Here is a 20,595-nt window from a genome sequence, read left to right as displayed (position 1 = left end):
GCGGGGGGACAGCCTCTGGCCGGGATCATGCCGCAGTGAGAGCTAAGCGGTGGAGGGAGGGAGGGAGCAGGGCTGCCTTGGCTTGCCTCGCAGCTACACACGGTCAGCATGTGGGACTACGTGAGCTGCGTGGCCCCAAAGGCAGGCTGGTGTGATTGGCACATGCAGGAGAGTTGGGAGGGGGGCGCAGAGGCATGCGCTGTGAGAGAGGATGGGGGAACACCTGCTACACTCTGGTGCGCAAGCACAGCAGCGGCAGCTCTTGGACCCAGGCGACCTTCCAAACGCAGTCTGGTGCACCATTGCCTTGCCCACCCTGAAAAGTGCCTCATCTCCCCAGCGAGGAAGACGAGGCATCCACCACTACAACACCCTGCGCTCACGCCATCTCAGAATTGCCCCTTCCCTTTAATTCCAGGTCCCCACTGCTCTTCTTCACATTTTCTTTCACCATTTTAAAAAAAACCCATCCCCAGCACCAGCCACGTAACCATTTTTAAGGAGTTTTGGAGGAGCTGCGTGGGTTTCATTAGATCCACCTCACAAAGTGCACATCTAAGAGCAGGATCCAGATCAAGCCAGGTGATCATGACCAAGCAGCATTGACACAAATTAGAGATGACTAAATTAATTTAATTGTTTGTCCTGACTAATGTTGTCTTGATCCGGCCCTGCGACTACACAACTCCTGCTAAAACTCCACCTCCATCATGAGAGGGTTAAACTGTAGACTTCAGGCTCTGCTGACAACTTGCCCAGCTCTCCTCTCCTCACTTCCTTTTTGCTTTGCTTGACATCCAGCCTAATGAAGCGTTTGGGGGAATTTAAAAGCTTGCTTGTGTGTTGTTTTCGTTGGCCCCGTGCAGCTTTTGAATTTTTCTAATGGCCCAACATCCCCTCTCCATTGAGTAATCACAAGCACCCCCACCCCGCACATACTGAAGACATACCGGAGACATATTTGTTCACCCAGGCTTTTAGATTCAGGGGTTCTCAACCTTGGGTCCCCAGATGTTGGTGGACTTCAACTCCCATAATCCCCAGCCATAATGGTCAAATGCCATTGTGGTTGGGGGTTATGGGAATTTAAGTCCACCAACATCTGGGGACCCAAGGTTGAGAACCCCTAATATTCCATGTTTGCAAAAGATTCCTAATTTAATTATTTTAATGCTTATATTATTTTCATTATAAACTTCCCAGAGATGCAAGTTTTGGGCAGTATAAAAGTCAGATAGATAGATAGATAGATAGATAGATAGATAGATAGATAGATAGATAGATAGACTTAAACTTGAAACCCCTTTACTAACTGCTGGTCCAGGAAACTGTGCATGAACAAAGTAGCAGTCCTTGAAACTCTGCACGAAGAATTTAGCGGTCCTTGACTCCAAAAAGGTTGAGAAACACTGGTTTAAACAAATCAGGATGTCAACATCAAAGCTCCAAAACAGAGCAGAGGCTTAGGCTCTGTTCATGAGCCTAACTAATTATGGTTAGTTGATATTACTATTATTAAAAATATTTAAAACCCACCTAGGCTTGGAAAAGAATACTTGCCAGTATATTAATTATAACTGAAGAGAATATTTCAGAGAATTATTCTATCCATTGTATTAAATGCATTGGTGAATATTCTTTTCCAAGTCTAACCCCACCAGTACACTACTGTTCAGGGTGGCTTACAACATTTAAAAGTTAAAAGGCCTGGCTAAAACCACAATTAAAACAAAAAGTTTTAAAAACTGAAAATTAAAAGTTAACAATGAAAAACAAATTGGCTTCATAAATCCATCTCCAAAGCTAATCGCTGTGACCAGAACAATGACCAAATGCTTTAGGAAGCTTTAACAGAACAAATTACAGTACACCCAGACCATCAGCAGCAGTCCACCTTCATTTATCTGGTACTGAAGTGTGTGGAATGCAATCTTTATTTTGTCAGTTTAAAATGCATACTGCAAACTAACATTACATTTCTTGCCATGAAGAAGGCGTTTTTAACCTATAGTCCAAGGACACCTGGGGGGTTCATGGGGTCAGTCCAGGTGATCTGAGGAAAAACTTTTGCTGTAATGAATTTAATTTGCTTCCTGGTAAGTCAAAATAAAATTCTTGAAAATAACTATTCTGATTATTCACTTCCCCCTAATTTTTAGCCTTATGAAAATATTATATATTTTGAAGGATTTGTCGGTTGGTTTGTGCAAAATAAAATCATAATTCCCAATGGCCAAATTCCAAAACCAAATTCTGCATACACAGTCCTGCCACTGAAATGAGTTGAATGCACTACTTTTTACACTGGAATACACTCCATGAAAATTATTCATACCTACAGATACCAAAGAATACCACCTTAAGTGGCACAGCAGGGAAATATAGTACCCGCTGGTACTATATTGGGCAGCAGCGCTATAGGAAGATGCTGAAAGGCACCATCTCATACTGCATAGGAGGAGGCAATGGTAAACCCCTCCTGTAGTCTGCCAAAAGAAAACTACTGGGCTCTGTGGGCACCAGGAGTCGAAATCAACTTGATGGCACACTTTACCTTTACAGATACCAAAATATTTGCATGAACAATCCTGCCACTTAAATTAGTCGAATTCACTAATTTTTACATTGGAATATGCTGGGGAAAGGTTTAAATAATTTTGTATATGTTTTTAAAGAAGAAATTATTAATATCAACATATTTCAACTGTTCCTACTATCAGATTTTTAACACTCTATCAGATCAATAATTCAAAAATGGCATCATGCCCAAGAGAAGCAGAAGAACTTTCTCAGGTTTGAATTTATTAAATATGTTAATGATTTAATGAAAATAATAATATTTGAAGTTGAAATCTTACACATTTCAAACTGTTTTTACTTCTTTTGCAAGCACATTAAAACAAATATGACATACTAGTAAGAGGGTTTGCATATTGCAAGCATTGCTCCTGTACCACAAAATGACTATGCACTCTCTTTTTACTCCTTGCTAGTTGATGAGTAGAAGAGGTGCTTTCATTTGAGGATGCAACAGTGCTGCAATATTTTTCGTGGTTTTCCATTTCTTCAGCAATTTTTGTGAAAATCCAACACAAACTGAAGTGCAGAGAACGGGGGGGCGGGGGGCGGGGGCAGGGAAATAGCTTATTTGTTTCTTCATAATTCTGTGTAAGTCCAGACTTTTTGTCTCTAAAGTACCCAAGAAAACTGCCAAAGTTTGTTGGAAGGTATCATTGCCCTTGTGTTTCAAATGGGAGAGTTTTCCCCACATTTTCCAGGAAATTAAGAACTTTTTCTGGGATTTTCTATTTTTCTGGTAGTCAGGGCAAAGTCCAGAATCTACCTGTGAAAACCACATGTTTCTATCTTTCATGGTTTGGGAGTTTCATGTCAGTCGGTGAGGCCCAAACAGCTTTACATATAGATAGATATTTAATTTTTTGAACTTTCTTAGCAGTGTAATCTACACAAAGTAATTTTGTGTAGTCAACAGTGGGCCTCAACTACTAGTATTATATAAATGGAGTGGGAGGCCATAGATCTAAAAAGGTTACGAACCTCTGTCATAGAGCATGGACTGTGATATGAAATATGTTTAAAAGAAGTTTCATCCACACGGCCAGAAGTATGAGGATTATTTAATCCTCAGGTTTAAATGTAGATGTGTCCGTCGGGAGGGCGAGGGGAATCTTAAGTCAGTCACAATAACGGAAGGAAAGCTTGAAAACATTGGAGCTGGCATAAGTGAGCTTGATAATTTACAGAAAAAGGAAGGTGGCACAGAATTACAAACATCACCACATCATTAACATGTGCTAACTGGTTGAAAGACAGAAAACAGAGGGTAGGTATAAATGGAGAGTTTTCACAATGGAGGGAAATAAGAAGTGGGGTCCCCCAGGGATCTTTACTGGGACTGGTGCTTTTTAATTTATTCATAAATGATCTAGAAGTAGAGGTAAGCAGCAAGGTAGCCAAATTTGCAAATGATACCAAACTCTTTTGAGTAGTGAAATCCAAAACTGATTGTGAGGAGCTCCAAAAGGATCTCTCCAAACTGGGGGAGTGGGCGACAAAGTGGCAAATGCGGTTCAGTGTTGGCAAGTGTAAAGTGATGCACGTTGGGACGAAAAACCCCAGCTTCAAGTATAGGTCGATGGGATCTGAGCTGTCAGTGAATGATCAAGAGAGGGATCTTGGGGGCATGGTGGACTGCTCATTGGAAGTGTCGATTCAATGTGCGGCAGGTGTGAAAAAGGACAATTCCATGCTAGGGATCATTAGGAACGGGATGGAAAATAACACTGCTCATATTATAATGCACCTTATACAAACTATGGTGTGGCCACATCTGGAGTATTGCATACAATTCTGGTCACCACATCTCAAAAAGGACATTGTAGAACTGGAAAAGGTGCAGAAGAGGGCAACCAAGATGATAATAGGCCTAGAGCACCTTTCTTATAAAGCAAGGCTACAACACCTGGGGTTATTTAGTTTAGAAAAAAGACGACTGCGGGGAGACATGACAGAGGTCTATAAAATCATGTATGGAATGGAGAAAGTGGATAGAGAGAAATTCTTGTCCCTCTCACATAACACCAGAACCAGGGGTCATCCCATGAAATTGATTGCTGGGAAATTTAGGATGAGCAAATGGAAGTATTGTTTCACACAACACATAATCAACTTGTGGAATTCTCTGCCACAAGATGTGGTGACAGCCAACAACCTTGATGACTTTAAGAGGGGACTCGATAACTTCATGGAGAAGAGGTCTAATCAATGGCTACTAGCTGGAGGGCCACCTCCATCCTCAAAGGCAGGATGCCTCTGAGTACCAGTTGCAGGGGAGTAACAGCAGGAGAGAGGGCATGCCCTCAACTCCTGCTGTAGGCTTCCAGTGGCATCTGGTGGTCCACTGTGTGGAACAGGATGCTGGACTAGATGGGTCTTGGGCCTGATTCAGCTGTTCTTATGTTCTTATGTAACATGAACAATTCAAATAGAATGTGAAGAAGCAAAAAGTGTCTTCTCAGCATCTTCAGTTACAAAAGAAGCCTAACTCTCCCTGAAAGTTTGGAGAGTCTAATGACTGAAAGACTTTTTGGTGATATTAGCTGCTGGCAAACATTTTGGAGCCAATAGGAAACTTCAATTCATAAGAGCACCTCTATTCAAACTAGTTACATGTAAAACTATCTGGATAGAACAGCCACCACTGCAGAAGTAGCCAGCACTACCACTATCAGAGGCAAATTATGGTGTAGATATGAATATTCTAATGGGCAAATTTGAATGGAAAGATTTTGTTGCTGATGTCCTTCTGAAGAGGCTGCTAAACTTGAACCTAGTAAAAAAAGTCACATGGTATCTTGGCATTACATCACTTGTTTCATGCCTGCAAGATCCAAGTGATCAATCTGGAGTCTCTACAAGTTGTCTCATACCTCTGGAGACTTCAGCATACTGGATTGATGAAGGTTATTCCTGATGACATAGCACTGGAGTTCTGCCACAACAGGGATGGCAATGATGAAGGGAAGATTCCAGAACTCCTGAGGTTCCTCAAAAGCGAGATTAATAATATACACTCAATCTCAATCTGAATAAAATTGACGTTAGAGCATGGGATAGTGACAGCCCTCCAAACAGGAGCAGAGGAAGTTCTAGCTTATTATTCCATTTATTGTACAGTGAACACAGTGGTGCCAGAAGCAGCCTGAATATTCTGTGATGACTAACTACAATGCAGCTGTTTCTGCAGGTTATCCTTATTATCTGGAAAAATCTAACCATAGCCAAGGCAGTATCAGTATATGGCAGCTTCCTATGTTCCTATGATTCTGTCTTCAACAGCATCATTCCAAGTATACTTAAGCCAAAACCATATAGTATTATTGTTAACTGTGCAATCTTTCATTCCAGTAAAAACCAGAAAGAAAACTGTTCACCATCTACTAGTTTTATTAACTGTACTAGTTGACCGGGCGCATAGCATCTGCGCCCCTAGTTCTCCCTGGCTACCCCCCCTTCTCCCTAACTCTTCCCCCAGGTGTCTCTAACCACCGGCTACCTTCTCGCTTCTCTCCCCACCCCCCCGGCTTGTGGTTTCTGACCGGCTTGCTGGCCCGTTTGCTCCTGCTGCCGCTTCCTCACACTGGCAGCGCGCAGTGCCCGCCACGGCTGGTCCCGCCACCGTCCGCCCACCCATCTGCCATTTCCCTGGGCAGCAGCTCAACAGTCTCATGAATCCTGCCGCACATGAGCTCCACCGCCCAGCCAATCCGGCGCCTCGGCTTCCCAGCCAATCTGCTGGGTTGCCGGGACACATCCCCACAGAGGCACGTCTATGGGGATTAATAATATAGATTGTACTGCATATCTTAACCAAAAGGGTTCACAAGGCAGCTAGATGAAAGAAGTTGGAGGAAATGTCTATGAAAGGCTCTCTGAAAGTTACTAGTGGTTCAAGAAAGGACTCCAACTACTCACTCTCTTTGGTTCAAGATACTACTGAACTACTAGGAGATATAAATGTGAACCTTAACAAGTCACACATATTCACATATAAACGGTGAACCTTAACAAGTCACAGCAAGTCTGGTTCCACCAACTGCTAGTTTTAGGCAAGTGTGTGCTCCTGACATGAGCCACAAGTTCCATGCATTTCATGATGTCTGAACCCACCAATGTCAGTTGGCCAAGCAGCACTTCCCTCTATCACCTGACATCCACTGCCAACTTCAAATCTTGTTTACAGATGTTGTGTAGTTCAGCAACCTGATACTGGTGGGTTCAGACATTACAAAATGGGTAGAATCATCTGCAGCACATGCCAGAAGCACACACTCACTGGGTACTGATGGTTGCCAGCAGAACTGTATTTGCCACCGTTAGGTATGAAGCTGCCCCAAGAGTTATGGTTATTCTGCAAAGCCACAGGGTGGAGCGGTGGTGCTGGAAAAATAAGAGATGTATAGTGGGATATAAAAGTCCCAAAATTTTATCTATAAACAGAATTAGAAACTAACCAATCTTTAACTGAAGCAACTTCTCTTACAGAAAATCAAGGACCAAAGCTAGAATAACTGATTGGAGAATGTGATACGGGCCAAGTGGAACAAATGGTGGCTCTGAAGACTATTTTGGGGATGGGCTGTGCACAGCCTTAAGTCAACCTCCAGACTGCAAACTGATACTACAGGCACTGGAAACTTAATTAATAAACAGAAAAGGAATCTCTCATCTGAGAACACCTATAAGTCTTTCAGAATCTATAATCTATTTGGTATAGTGGGAGAGCTAAAGGAGAAGCTGAAGCATGAAAAAGACTTATCCCATGCATTTTGAGGTTTCTGTAAAATACGATAAATTATCAACAACCTAAAAATCAGACAAATCTGATTTTATCGTCCAACTCAGTGGCCTTGACAAGAGATTTAAACAATTCATTGGAAATCTCAGAACGAACACCATACTCTGCAAGAGATACAGCAATGCCGCTAGAGCAGATGTTCCAACAAATCCACATGTGTGAGAAGCAAGATGATCTATCTTATTCATCATGATCAACAGGAAAGAAGCAGTGTTTCATGGGTCTTGTTCACATCATTGTTCGAACCTAGATTTAGTATAGGTTACTGACAGTAGGGTGATAGTGTGAATCCACACCAAGGCTGGAATGTCAGATTCATCACAGGTCACAAACTACCCTGAGAGTGTGTTCACACAATCACCCTAATATCAGTAACCCACATTAAACTTAGATTCAAACTATTGTGTGAACCAGGCCAGTGATTGTTCACTAACGGGACCAAATCTGAACAGGGCTGTTTAATATTCTTATCCAATTCCATGAATACAAGATGGCTACAGTGCAAAGATTTTCCTACAGATTTCAACAGCAGATAAGAACTGGTAGGTGTAATATTTTTGTGGATGAAGGGACCACTAAACTTCAATTAGGGACCACAACTGATGATTCTGTGAATAACTAGACCTGTACTGTGTGTGTCCTCCAGCCTCTTTTTGCTTCCAGCTGGCATAAGACATCATTTGAAGCAACAGAAGTACCACCCCCATATATGCCAACAACTTCAAGAATGGTAGCAGAGTCAATGAACAAGCTTAAGGACCATTATCCTTAACTCTTAGGGCTGGCATGGAAAACTGAGACAAATGAGCTTGTATTCAAAATTCACAACTATACTGAGTTTTATAGGTAGGAAAAATACAGAATGCTTTATGCAACAAGCAACAGCACATGTTGACCAGTAACAGCTCCCCCATGAGGCCAGGTGAGGTGACAGCCTCGGTGATGAAATAGCCACAGGGCAGCAAGTGCAGACACTCCACCCCACTGCAAGCATCACCTCAACTCCTGCTGCCACCTCCTGCCTCCATTCTACTGCCACAAGCCCATTATCAATCTTTTCCCCTCTCAACACTCCACCCCTCCTCACTTCCTTCGCTGGTCCAGGTGCCACCTACCCTTCTTCCCTCTAACCACGAACCTCAACTGCTGGGAAATGTTGCTGCTGCTGGCTGGCCTCTCCTCTGCTGCATCAAAACCAGATTTCTTGTCCTCCAACCATTTCTTCCTTCCAGCATCAAACTTGTCCTGAGACAAAATGGGCAAGTTTAGTGCTGGAGGGAAGAGACAGCAAGTAAGAAAGAAAATGACAGTTAGTGCTAGCTTAACAATTCAGTGAAGAGAAGCCAGACCAGCTCTCCTTCCAATATCAAACTTGTCCACCATTGTTTTAGGGAAAGTTTGATGCTGGAAGGAAGAGAGAGAATGCTAATGTTGGTACAGCAACACAGAAGAGAATGCAGCCAGCTGATGGCTGCCAGAAGCATGTCCCATGCTGCCTCAAGCCATAAGCATGCAGCAGCAGCACACCCCAGCAGCAAGGGGAAAGAGTGGCACATAGACTAGCAAAGTAGAAAGTGATGAGCCCAATGAAGTAGCATCAGTGCTGGATCCCACCTGGAGACAGACCCAGAAAGGAGGGGTAGGGTGGCTTGCTGCCATATGCCTCAAACAGAGAATGAAACCAAGCCACTGCTGTGTTTGACCCTATTGGATTCTTGTCCCCACTCAGAGTAGCTCAAAGAGTTGCGTCTGTCTCATATTAGATCAAAATATCTTTCCCAACAACTATAGGAGTGTGGACTCAAGTTATATGAAAAACTGCCAATAAAATTAGCACAAGTGGAACCAATGGTGTCTGGAGATCACAAACATACATTTGCATAAACTGATCAGAGCATATATTCTGGGAACTTCAATAGGACCACTGCCAAAAGTACCACTGCATAGGTTTCTAAATTTTGTACACTGCCTAGAGATGTACGTATCAGGCAGTATAAAAATATGATAAACAAACAAAATAAATATGTTCTGTGATACCAACAAGAAAATTCATAGTGCAGTTGTCTATGAAGACATGGGTATGAGTTTAGACAACTCCAAATCAAGAGCAGCTCTACTAAATAGCGAATGGTTCTTCTATAACTTGAATTAATCATTGAAGCAAGATTGATAAAATGTTGTGCTAGAAATGCAAGATGATGAATACTGTATATGGACTGATACAATTGCCCTTCACTGCATTCATATTACTGCCAGGTTAAAGCAGCCCTTGGTAGTTAAAAACAGGTTGGAAACACCCAAGTTAAACAAGTGTACCCCTTCCGTCACAAATCATCATCTCCAGCACCCCACCGAGATTGTGTGTGTGCACATGCAAATTTAAATGCTACAGTTACAAGATAGGCTTCTCCAGTAACTACATCCAAAGTTACTCATGAGTACTCCTACTGAAATTAATCGGTCAAGATTACTTCTTCTATTAACTTCTGAGCTATTAACTAACAGAGTACTCAGTGCTAATTTTTTTAAGCCTGTCAGTCAGGCTGAGGGGAGGGGTATGGGGAGCTTCAGCACATAGCCAGCCAATCCGGAGCAGAGAAAGAGAGTCTTCACCCTCCTCCTCCCCATCTGCAGTGGACATATCACTGACGACATGTCAACTTCAAGCTGACAATCCTCAGATGGGGAACAAACAGCATGGCTGCAGCATGGGGAAGTACAGGGGCTCCCAATCAGGTGGGATGCCCTGGTTTAAATGATCTTTTAAACTGGTTCCTGTTGCAGGAAATGGCAACCCAGATGATCTCCCTACCAGAAGGCAAAATACAGAGAACCTGAAAAAAATGCCAGCTTTTGTTAAAAACAACAACCTGATTCTATCATATTTTGAAAGTGAATACTATGCTTTGTATTGGTAGACAGAGACCTTGTGAGAATGTGCACAGAACTCAAAATATTCAATAGGGAGAAGTCCAACAGAAACCCTTATTTTAGAATCAAAACAGCTGAAGACTTGGATCTCCCCTTATAATGAAAGACTAAAACTCAGCTGCTGATGGAGGTAGAGAAAACTACAAAAATCTAAAATCAGTTTGAAATAGCAACTACCCTAGATACTACCACCAAGGCATGAAGTCAAACTTCAGATAGAATACCAACAGCAAAAATTAATGCATGCCAAATTAAGAGATATAACATCATGCATTCTGGATTATAAAGGGAAGGTGGCAAAAAAGCAGCAATTCACAATTGTATAGTATGACAACAGTATCCAGCAAAATGAAGGAAAGAGTTAGTTGTTTGATTACCCAAACTGGAATCATCACCCTTTAAAAAGTGACTGAAGGAAACTTTACTGACCCAAAAGGCAGAGAACTCACTGGGGAAAGTACACATACATGCACTGTGACTACAGTAATTAATTTAGAACTTGTCTCAGATCAAAGTACAGAGTACAAGTACTGTGCACAAGAAGTAAATTATGCAAAGTTGGACATCCATATAATGCCAAAACCTTTAGAAAAGCTGATCAAGATTCAACACCCCTCTGGTCACAAACAGATAAGCACAACTTGAGATTTCTTTAGAGAAAAATAGATGACCTAGAGACATTCACTAAGCAAGAAGCCTAGTGGAGAAAATTTAGGGAAAGACTTGTTTAAGCCCACTTAAACAATTAAATGAACAATAGGAAAAGCAGCTCAGTCATTCAAAGAGCTTGAAACAATCATGACTGAAATTGAAGTCGTTTTAAATTCTAGCCCAGACACTACAAGACAACAAAACCATCATCTCAGCTAATTTCCCTTGGAGACCAAGTCTAACAACTCTCTCTCTTCAGAGGTACCGAAATCCTAAGATTTCTACAACACATGGCTAGAAAGGAACTCTCTAAACATGGAGATCAACAAGCACTGATCAGTCTATTCTGCAGGAGATGGCATCCGTTAGAACCAAAATCAGCACATCATAGCATTCCAGTAAAACAAATCACCTAAGCTCAAGGTGAATTGTGAAGCTATAATTCAGAAGGATAAAATGCCACAATCCACTCATGTGCTGTGCGTCTGCTATCACAAGTGGCTGAGGACACCTAGCTCTTATAACCACGGGAATGTTAAGAGAACATTCGTTTGAAACACAGAGTTTTGGTATTCTCTGATGTGATGTATTTCAAAGGAATGGATTAATAGCTACAGACAGAAAGGATTAATAGCTACACAAAAAGGCACAAGAGAAATAGACAGATTTTATTATTTTAATTATCAGTAAGAACAGTTCGACTAGCAAAAGACAGCAGTGATGTGCAGAAGGAAGGGGTTTTTTTTTGTTGTTGTTACAATGGTTAATGCTAGCAAATAAAGCAAGTTGCATTTAAGAAACTAGCCTTTTCAGAGTCATAATTTGACACCATTCTGGGACGGTAGGCTGCTGCAACAAGCGCAGGCAGATGAGTGGGTACACATGAGTACCAGGCATCAGAGTCATTTTGATAGTTTCCTTGCCTTTAGGTTTGGCTCAGGGGCGTAGCTATAATTGAGCGAAAGGGTTCAAAGAACATGGGCCCCCAGCTCCCAAGGGCCCTCCAGCTCCATCCCTCCCTATTTCCTTCATTATCTCCCTCACTCTGGGGGGTTGCCAGAGAGAGGGATGAACACGGGCCCCCTCTCCCCCAGCTACGCCGCTGGTTTGGCTTTAGAGTAGGAGGAATCTGCACTTCTCTTTCCTAGCTTCAAAACATCTTCCTAGACTTGAGTTGTTTTTCACTCTTCCTCCTCCCTTGCATTGGGGAACAGTGTTCCCTTAAACAGGGATTCCCAGATATTGTTGACTACAACTCCCATAACTGCCAGCCAAAGGCCACTGCAACTGGGGATGCTGGGAGTCGTAGTGAACAACATCTGGAATCCCTGTTAGAGGGAATAGTGCTGGAGAACTGGGAAGATGAAGGAAACAACCATTCCAAGCCCAGATTTCCCTAATGTACTCCTGCATAGAATTCAACAGGAAGTCAGTGGTTCCCAACCTGGGTTGCTCCAGATGTCGCTGAACTACAACTCCTATCATCCTCAGCTACAATTTATTTTGGCTGGGGGTTGTAGTTCAGCAGCATCAGGAGGAACCCAGGTTGGGTACCCAGGCTGGGTCTAGACAGATGTCTACTCTGCAGTGCAGCCTCCTCCTGGTTTAGACGACAGCTAAAACAGCAAGGAAGAGAGCGAGCGCCCAGATAACATCAAACCTTGGTTGAGCAGTACAAGAACAAGCCACAAGCTTGCACCTGCCCCCCAGCTTCACAAGAGCAGAGGAAATTTCTGTTCACTGTTTTATGCATAAAGAGAGGTAGAATAATCTCCCTAAGTGTCCTGGTATACATTGGAAATGAGTGCTTGTAGACTCAACCCAGCAAATCCTGGTTTGTTCTAATCACAGTTTGTTAACAAGCCAGGATATCTAATCCTGGTTTACATATTCTGTCTTGTTAAACTGTGGTTAGAACAAACTGGAATTTCCTGGCTTGTTTTAAATCATGAACAGAAGCTGTTTTCCCCCCTCCCTTTGCATGCAAAGGGAAGGGAAGGAGTATGCACACTCCGAGGCTCATGTTAATAATGCTAAGTCAGGGAAACCATGGATTAATCATGGATTAGCACAGTAAATATCAGTCTGTGTAGACATGCTATGAAACACATGAAAGGTACCCAGTTCAAGATCCAAAACCATTTTCTCTACAGATGTGACAGCAATAGTATTTAATATCTCTGTAAGTATCCATATTGTTCATCAGCACAGTTCCTCCCTCCCCAGTCACTAGAAGGACAGATCACCATAGGCACTGATTCAATCTTAGGCAGGGGCGTAACTACGATTAGGCAAGGGGAGGCAGCTGCCTGGGGGCCCCCATGCCTCGAGGGCCACCCCAGAGGCAAGTTACATGACTATATATTGTGAAGTGTGTGTGTGTGTGTGTGTGTGTGTGTGTGTGTGTGTGTGTATGGCCCATTTTAAAATTTTGTCTCTGGGCCCACTCCAGCCTTGTTTCACCCCTGATCTTAGGTACTACTAAAAGCTGTCAATGCCTGCCAATGGTCAGTTCCAGAATTACTGTTTGCAGTTTCATCAAGGGGCACAGAGAATAGATGTGACCAACATTTGAAGACCAAGTCTTTCATCAAGGAAATATAGTTCAGGGCCCAGTTATAGAACTGCTAGCAAGTTGGTTGGGCTGTCCACACATTTTTTCCTCCAAGGGCTGATCCTCACCAAATCTTATGAAACTCCTGCATTTGAGTCTACAAGCACTCACTTGTACAGCAAACCAAAATGCTTAGTTAGAGGTGACTTTTTTCTACCAGAAACAATGCCAAGGAGGACTCCTTTATAAAGCACTTTTACTACTTGCTTTGACCCATGCTAAGCATCAACTTCCACATAATGTGTTCTCTGTTACAGGAGTTCCCAGGCCATTGTTGACTACAACTCCCATAATCCCTGACCAATGGCCAGTGCAGCTGGGAATGCTGGGAGTTGTAGTCAACAACATCCGAGAATCCCCTCTTTCCAACTCTAGCAGCAACTACTCTCCTTTGTTAGCCAAAGGCAACTCCTACCACAGTAAACAAGGAGTACTTATCACACATTATGAAAACTGAATGATTATGTTTGTGAAATATGTTTCAATATTTGGAACCTGAATTGGCAAATGAAATCAAGCCTCAGGATGAACCAGGAATACTTTAGATTCTCCCACTAGCTGTGCTGTCTGATCCTATCCATGTTTACTCAAAAGCAAATCTTGGTTACAAGGGGCTTGCTCTCAAGTGTCCATAGGACTGCAGCCATCATTAATTTCAGGTGTTGCTCCAACAGAAAAGACCATTTGTGCATATTTACTCTTCTAAATTTACTTTATCCCCAAATTAACTACTTTTGCTTATACCTCAGTGAAAGCTCCTACTGATCAAACGCCATCACTTATAAAACAGCTGTCTACACCACTCACATACAATCTAGCTACTTTTCTATAACTCAGTTTTTTTCTACTTAGAGAATAAATTGTACAGCCAGTTATTGTACAGCCATAATCCCTTAATTTAACATAAATGAACACATAAATATGCTACATGCCACTATTATTTTTATGACTTCAGACTTTTAAAAATGTATATTCCATCAATACTGATAGCAGAACCATCAAGTATATACAATTGTTTTATTTTCTGAATATTTGTATTCTCTCAAATTCAATTACTGGTCCATCTCCAGCTACCGCCAACTCGTTTGGTGGCTACACAGAGACGGGCCTTCTTGGGTCGCTGCCCCAAGATTATGGAATGCGCTCCCTGCTGAGACACGATCCTCCCCATCTCTGGCAATTTTCAAAAAACACCTGAAAACCCATCTTTTCTCTCAAGCTTTCTCAGCTTGCTAATATTTTTGGGTTTTAATTTCTGGTTATTTTTAAATTGTAACATTGTTTTTAAGTTTTTGTATATGTTTTTAACTGGTTTTATGTTATTGTAAACTGCCCAGAGATGAGAGTTTGGGGCGGTGTACAAATCTGATAAATAAATAAACAATTCATATTATTTTGACATTAAAAAAATTAAACATGTATATGAAAACCCTGGACTTGATGTATGTCAATTTTGAGGTTTAAACACAACAGACATGGTATCACTTCATTTACAGAAAAATAGCAGCAAGAAACATGGGCGGGTGGAGGAGAAGTACTCACTTGTAAGGAATAACATCCGTTAACAATCTATAGTAGTAAATTAGAAACTTATCTCCCAAACACTAAACACAAGAATCTGAACTACATTCCCAGTGACACATTGTAAAGAAATCATTGCTGAACAGGATTCTACACTGGGAACATCATTTTTTTGTTCGGAAACCAAAACCGAAACACAATTATAGCATTATAAGCAATAGACCCAACATCTTTAATCAGGTTTTCCAGTTTATAAAATAAGAAATTAACCACTCTGCATCATGTGCCCCCCAGAGCATCCTAGACCAGAGAGGCAATTAGTTTATGCAGCTAATATAAAAATAACCAGGATACATTCCCAGAACATCTTATCATGTATAGGTTCCAGTACATTCACATCAGATACAGAAATGTAGATAAGAGTATATGCAAAGGAACATTCTTTTCCCTTCCCCCATTCAAATGCATACCTGATTTGCAGAGTGCTTTGTCACAGTAATTCCAGTATTACATAGTGGGGCAAAGACAATCTTCTTAGTGATTTCTTTTTTAAAACATAAAAAGGATACAGTCTTAAAGCTCCAGTCTGAGTCCCAATACCCAGTATCTTCTGAACAGGATCAAAAGCCAAGGCCGAAGGCTGATAGGGGAAACCATGGCGTACAGTCTGGCAAGTCAGAGCAGTGAAGCAGTGGTGGATCAAGCAGCAGATGTGAAATAAAGATCAAAATAACATATTAGGAAGAAGTGATTTCATTTTAATTAAGGAACCACAAGTATTTAAGAGAGTAGATTCATCTAAATGGCTCTTTAACTGGAAATTATTTGAGGGGAAAAGGCTGGGTGCAAAATTTATTCAAACCTCACCAAAAATGGAGATGCTAAATAAATTCGTAATTTGATCCTTACTGGTGCATATTCAGACCAAATAATCCACCCATTCACCTCTCACCTTTACTGTATGCTTAGCCTAATCTGTAACTCTTTTCATAAAGAGCTGTTGTCAGGACATCTGAATTAAAATCTGAGACAGTTCCTGGGAAATACGAGGATGCAGCTAGTCTTGTAAATTAAATGACCACTAATGATTAAAATGGCTCTTCAGAGAGCCATAGCTATTTCTCTGAAGGGACATTGAATGACATAAACCTGCTATTCCATGGTAGCTCTCAATAAGTCTATTATACATTGTACACTTCTACAATACTGAACCACAACAGCAGCCCGTCTTATTGTAAAACCTGAATTTAATTAGAAAAAAACTATTCACCAAATTTTGGCTTGAGAAGTATACCCCCCTCTACTTGGGGGGGGGGGGAAGAACAGGAATAAATGTGTCTCATTTCAGAGGGAAATAGAAAGAAACACTCTATGCACAGGCTTATTTTAATGAAATTTAAGCATCCACCTGAACTTTCAGTTGCTCTAACTGGTGTAAAGTGATGGGGGTGGGGAAGAGTTCAATACACATAACACTCTTTTGACACTTTTAAAAAAAATCTTCTGGTTCACACTTTCTATCCCTGCCAGTTATTTAGAAAAAGCATTAAATCAACAAGCAACCCAAGGAACAGCAGTTTAGGCCACAGGTGTTGTAAAAGGTAGAGATTCATATTAACATTCACTTTTTTAATATTTCAACTTGGCACAGCTGGTGAATTAATTTGCTGCATCATCCTTTCGCAACTATATTTACTGTACCTCATCTGAACAGAAATATTAACTCTTTCACTCACTCACCCATCAACCCTGTACAAAAATTGTAAAGGTCTCCCCCAATGTCTATGGAAGTGAACTGAATTTGCTGAAGCCTGATAAATGCCTATGCAAAGCCTGTACTGCCAATAATGCAGCGAATTTGGTGCTGTCTCCTCCTCCTCCTCCTCTAAAAAGTACATTCTATCGGTGTTCAACAGCAACGAAGCACTGATGCACCCATTCGATGTTTTTCTCCCCCCCGCCCCCCCCCCCGCTCAACCAAGCAGCATTTCAAATATACGTGTGCATTTTAGGAATCGCCTAAATTGCAGAGGGAAATTGCCATTGGGGGAGAACAAAAAGACGTTTCTAAATAGAAGCTTAGAGTCCATCATAGCGTCATCAACGCCCCCCTCCGTTTATCTCTCTCTCTCTTTGGCTAATGTAAATTGACAGCTTTAAAAAACGTCGAAGTCCAGAGCCTGCAGAACCCATCATGGCTACATCCTCCTCCTCCTCCTCTTCCCCAGCCCCCCCATTCCTTCCCAACCGGCTGTCAACGGCTGCAGCATTCACCTTGCAGAGCTGGAAGTGCTCGGACTGTAGGGTCTCCTGGACGTCGTTCTCCCGGGTTGCAGTCTGCTGTTGTTGCGAGGAGGAGGAAGCCGAAGAAGAGGAGGACGAGCCCGCTGTCAGGCCGTCCAGCACCTTCCTGATGTTAAATTTCCTCATGGTCTCTTCGGCGGCGCACCCTGTTCTTCTCCCCCCTCCTCTCCCTCCTCCTCCTCCTCCTCCTCCTCCCCCTCCCAACCCCCCTCTTGCCGTGGTTCCTACTCCCGCCTTATCACACACACCTCGCAGAAACCATAGCAGAGGCGAGGCAGGAAAGAAGCAGGCTGGCTGGCAGGACTACTGGTCCCGACGGGGAGAAAACAAAGAGAAGCCTCTTCCCTTCCCCTTCATCCAGGAATAATAACCACCATCATAGCCATCATCATATCCATGTAAACAGAAGGGAGCGGGGGGGCGAAGAAGCGCCTTCCCAAGCTCAGACACAAATGACCGAGGAATGGAGTGGCGGCGGGGGGCGGGGGGGGAGAGCAGAGCCGAGCAGACACCCTTACCAGGTAGGGGGAGGGAGCGGACCCGGTCGAGGAAGAGGAAAGCGGCTGACAGGAAGGGAGAGGAGGGAGGGAGCAAGAAGTAAATAAATGTAGTGCGAGATTAGCGCAGCAGCAGCAGCAGGGCTTCCTCCAGACGCGCACAGTCACACACACACACTCACACAGGCAAGCCAAGCCGGGAAACGGCGGCGTCCTCCTCCCTCTCCACAACCAACACGCCGCCGCCACCACCAGCCCCCCCCCTCCTCCTTTCTTCCTGAAGGCTCCTGCGGGGAGGCTTCGGGCCACCTCGTCCAAGTCCTAGCTGGGCCTTCCTCGCCACTGGCTCAGGCAGGCCCTTCCCTCTCCTGCTGTGCCTGTGCGTCTCTCCAGCAAGGGAGCCGAGTCCGTGCCTGCCCTTTTTTCCTTCGCCTCCCCTTTGCTCGTGCGGCTGCGAAGCCAGAAAGTGACAGCGCCGATAGCCTCAGCTCCCCACCCCTTTTCTCTCCTGCCAGCCTCGCATAGCGGGAGCAGCAACGGCGGCAGCCGCTGTCATCCCGCCATGTGCCCCCCGGCGTCCCCCCTCCGTGCTCCCCTCTCAGACGCGGCTGCAACTCCCGCCTGCCGACGGTCGCTGGCCTTCCCTCCGCCTCCTCCTCTTCGTCAGCAGCGCTCCCCCTCAGTGCGACTCCTGCTGCCCCGGGAGTGTCACCAGCGGCGCTTGGTGGAGATGGTGGTGGTGCCGCCGGCTGTCACACGCCCCCACAACCATCCTCTTGCAAGGCTACAGCGGCTTCCGTGCCTCCTCCCTGCCCTGCCTATTGCCTCCACGCCTGGCAAGGCGGAAGCGCAGCCCTCGCCGTGGAAAAAGCAGCAGGAGCAACGCTGTGCCTCGTCCTCCACCACTACTGTGGCAGCAGCTGGTGGTGGCAAAGCAGAAGCGAATATCGCGGAGCATGCGCGCTCAAAGGCCTCCAAGAGCACCCGGATGTCGCTGCCTTTTTTGCTCCCTAACGCTGGTCCTCTTCGGCAGAGGAAGGGGTTTGCGGGCGGCAGCCCCTGTGTGCACAATCACTTGGGCGTGAGCCCCACAAAATTCAGCAGGACTCACGATTATCCGTGCATGGGACCCGGCTGCACGCGTGGTGGTAGTCGGGGCCAAACCAGCCTCTCAGCTCCCTCTGGGTGGCGGCATCAAGACAAGGCTGCAATATTTATACACACTGACCTGTCCCACTGAACACAGTCTGACTTACTACCAAGTGAGCGTGCATAGGATGGGGTACACGTAACCACCGGCCCTCAAAAAGGGGGCAATTTGGGAAATTTAGTCAGGTACTGATAACCTAAAGGCATTTCGGCATATCCCCCTGACCCCAGCGCTTAGATGAGCTGACTCAGCGCTTTGGAGTCCAGGTTCCCCCACCACGCCGCCAATGACTGCGAAACTGTCATGGCCTTTGGGGTGATCCCTGCAAGGCAGACCAGGGATATCGCACAGTCAGAACAATTAACACAGAGGAGTGTTGCCTCATACCCTGTGCAGTATAGTATACAGCTTGGCTTGGGGTCTGGTGGTGGCTTGGCTTTTTTCCTTCTCCCCCTCCCCATCCCCCCCGTTACTGCTGTGCATGCTTTAGATTTCTACAGCTCAAGCGCCGGTCTGGGAGAAACTCTAGTAGCGAGAAGTAATAAAACAGTGAAAATAGTAGAGGGTTTGTTTGTTTTAAGGGACGTCAGTCTTGGGATGTTCTTCTGAACGATATCTCTAGCATGGAAGGGTAAAAGAACAGCCTCCTGCAGGAAGCGGTGAAGGCTAAGCTGTGATTCTGACGCCAGGAGATTGTTTTTTATGGATGGAGTCCTACTGTAGTAAAAGCAGAACCAAAGACTGTGTGAGGCAGAGGTCCTGGATGTGAGAGACCTAGGTTTGAAACGCCTTCAGCTAGAAGCTTACTGAGTGACCTTGAGCAAATCATTGTCTCCTTGAAGCCTAAATATGAGGGAAGTTGAGATAGTCGTTGTGTAACACTTTGTACGTTAATAAGTGCTAGAGAAGGAGACATTGATAATAAAAAAATTCTCATCCTGTGGTGTTTTATGTCAATGCTTCCAATGTCTGGTCAAAAGGTTTGGCTCCCCTTGGGACAAGCATGTATGAAGGGTTGCTTGAGTTATGTAAATTTTAAATCAAATACACCAGTTCGTGAGTGCTTGGAGTAGTCCCCCCTCCAGATGAAAGCAACTATAAAATGTACAATAAAGTAGAAAGAAAGAAAATGTATAGGCTAGAAAACTAAATAATGAGGCTTGCTTTGAACTGCATTAGATACTTCTATACAGGTGATTCAGTGAGATTTGTTATTTAAGTTGCACAAAAAGAGTCTTGAGATTTGTTCATCTGTGCCATTAAAGCTGCAGTCCTATGTTCATACTTACCTACCTGTGGATAAACCTGACTCAAGATCCTGACTAGGGATGTGCACAAAATCGGTTTTCCCAGCTCAGTTCAAATCTGAACTGGCTTCAAACCGGTTTGGTTTAGCCCCCCCCCCCCCCCCCGGACCAGGATCTGGTTCAGTTTGAATTATAATTGGTTTGGGCCTGGTTCGGAGCCCTACCGGCAATGCAGAATCCAGTGAGGAATTCCCTTTACTGGTAAATGGGCAGTGGGAGCGGGAGGGCTTCTTAAATTGTTT

The 20,595-nt window shown here is 43.8% G+C and overlaps 1 protein-coding gene across 14 annotated transcripts in view; it reads right to left on the bottom strand.

The window, feature by feature from the left end:
• STXBP5 (syntaxin binding protein 5) overlaps positions 1-18,840 on the bottom strand; it is a 235,009-nt gene extending 216,169 nt beyond the window's left edge. For 13 of the 14 annotated variants that reach the window (XM_053291414.1, XM_053291434.1, XM_053291466.1 and 10 more), the window contains exons 1-2: positions 17,370-17,581; positions 15,665-15,762 (exon numbers count right to left, since the gene is read on the bottom strand). In XM_053291414.1, the coding sequence (XP_053147389.1) occupies positions 15,665-15,762; positions 17,370-17,525 (254 nt within the window). In that variant the 5' untranslated portion in view covers positions 17,526-17,581. Of the gene's footprint in view, positions 1-15,664; positions 15,763-17,369 lie in introns of all 14 variants that reach the window. The other variant, XM_053291487.1, reaches the window with a different exon arrangement.
• Between the last annotated feature and the right edge of the window lie 1,755 nt (positions 18,841-20,595).

This window comes from Hemicordylus capensis, chromosome 1, assembly GCF_027244095.1.
Source record: "Hemicordylus capensis ecotype Gifberg chromosome 1, rHemCap1.1.pri, whole genome shotgun sequence".
Lineage (NCBI taxonomy): Eukaryota > Metazoa > Chordata > Lepidosauria > Squamata > Cordylidae > Hemicordylus > Hemicordylus capensis.
This window is presented reverse-complemented; position numbering and strand designations above follow the sequence as displayed.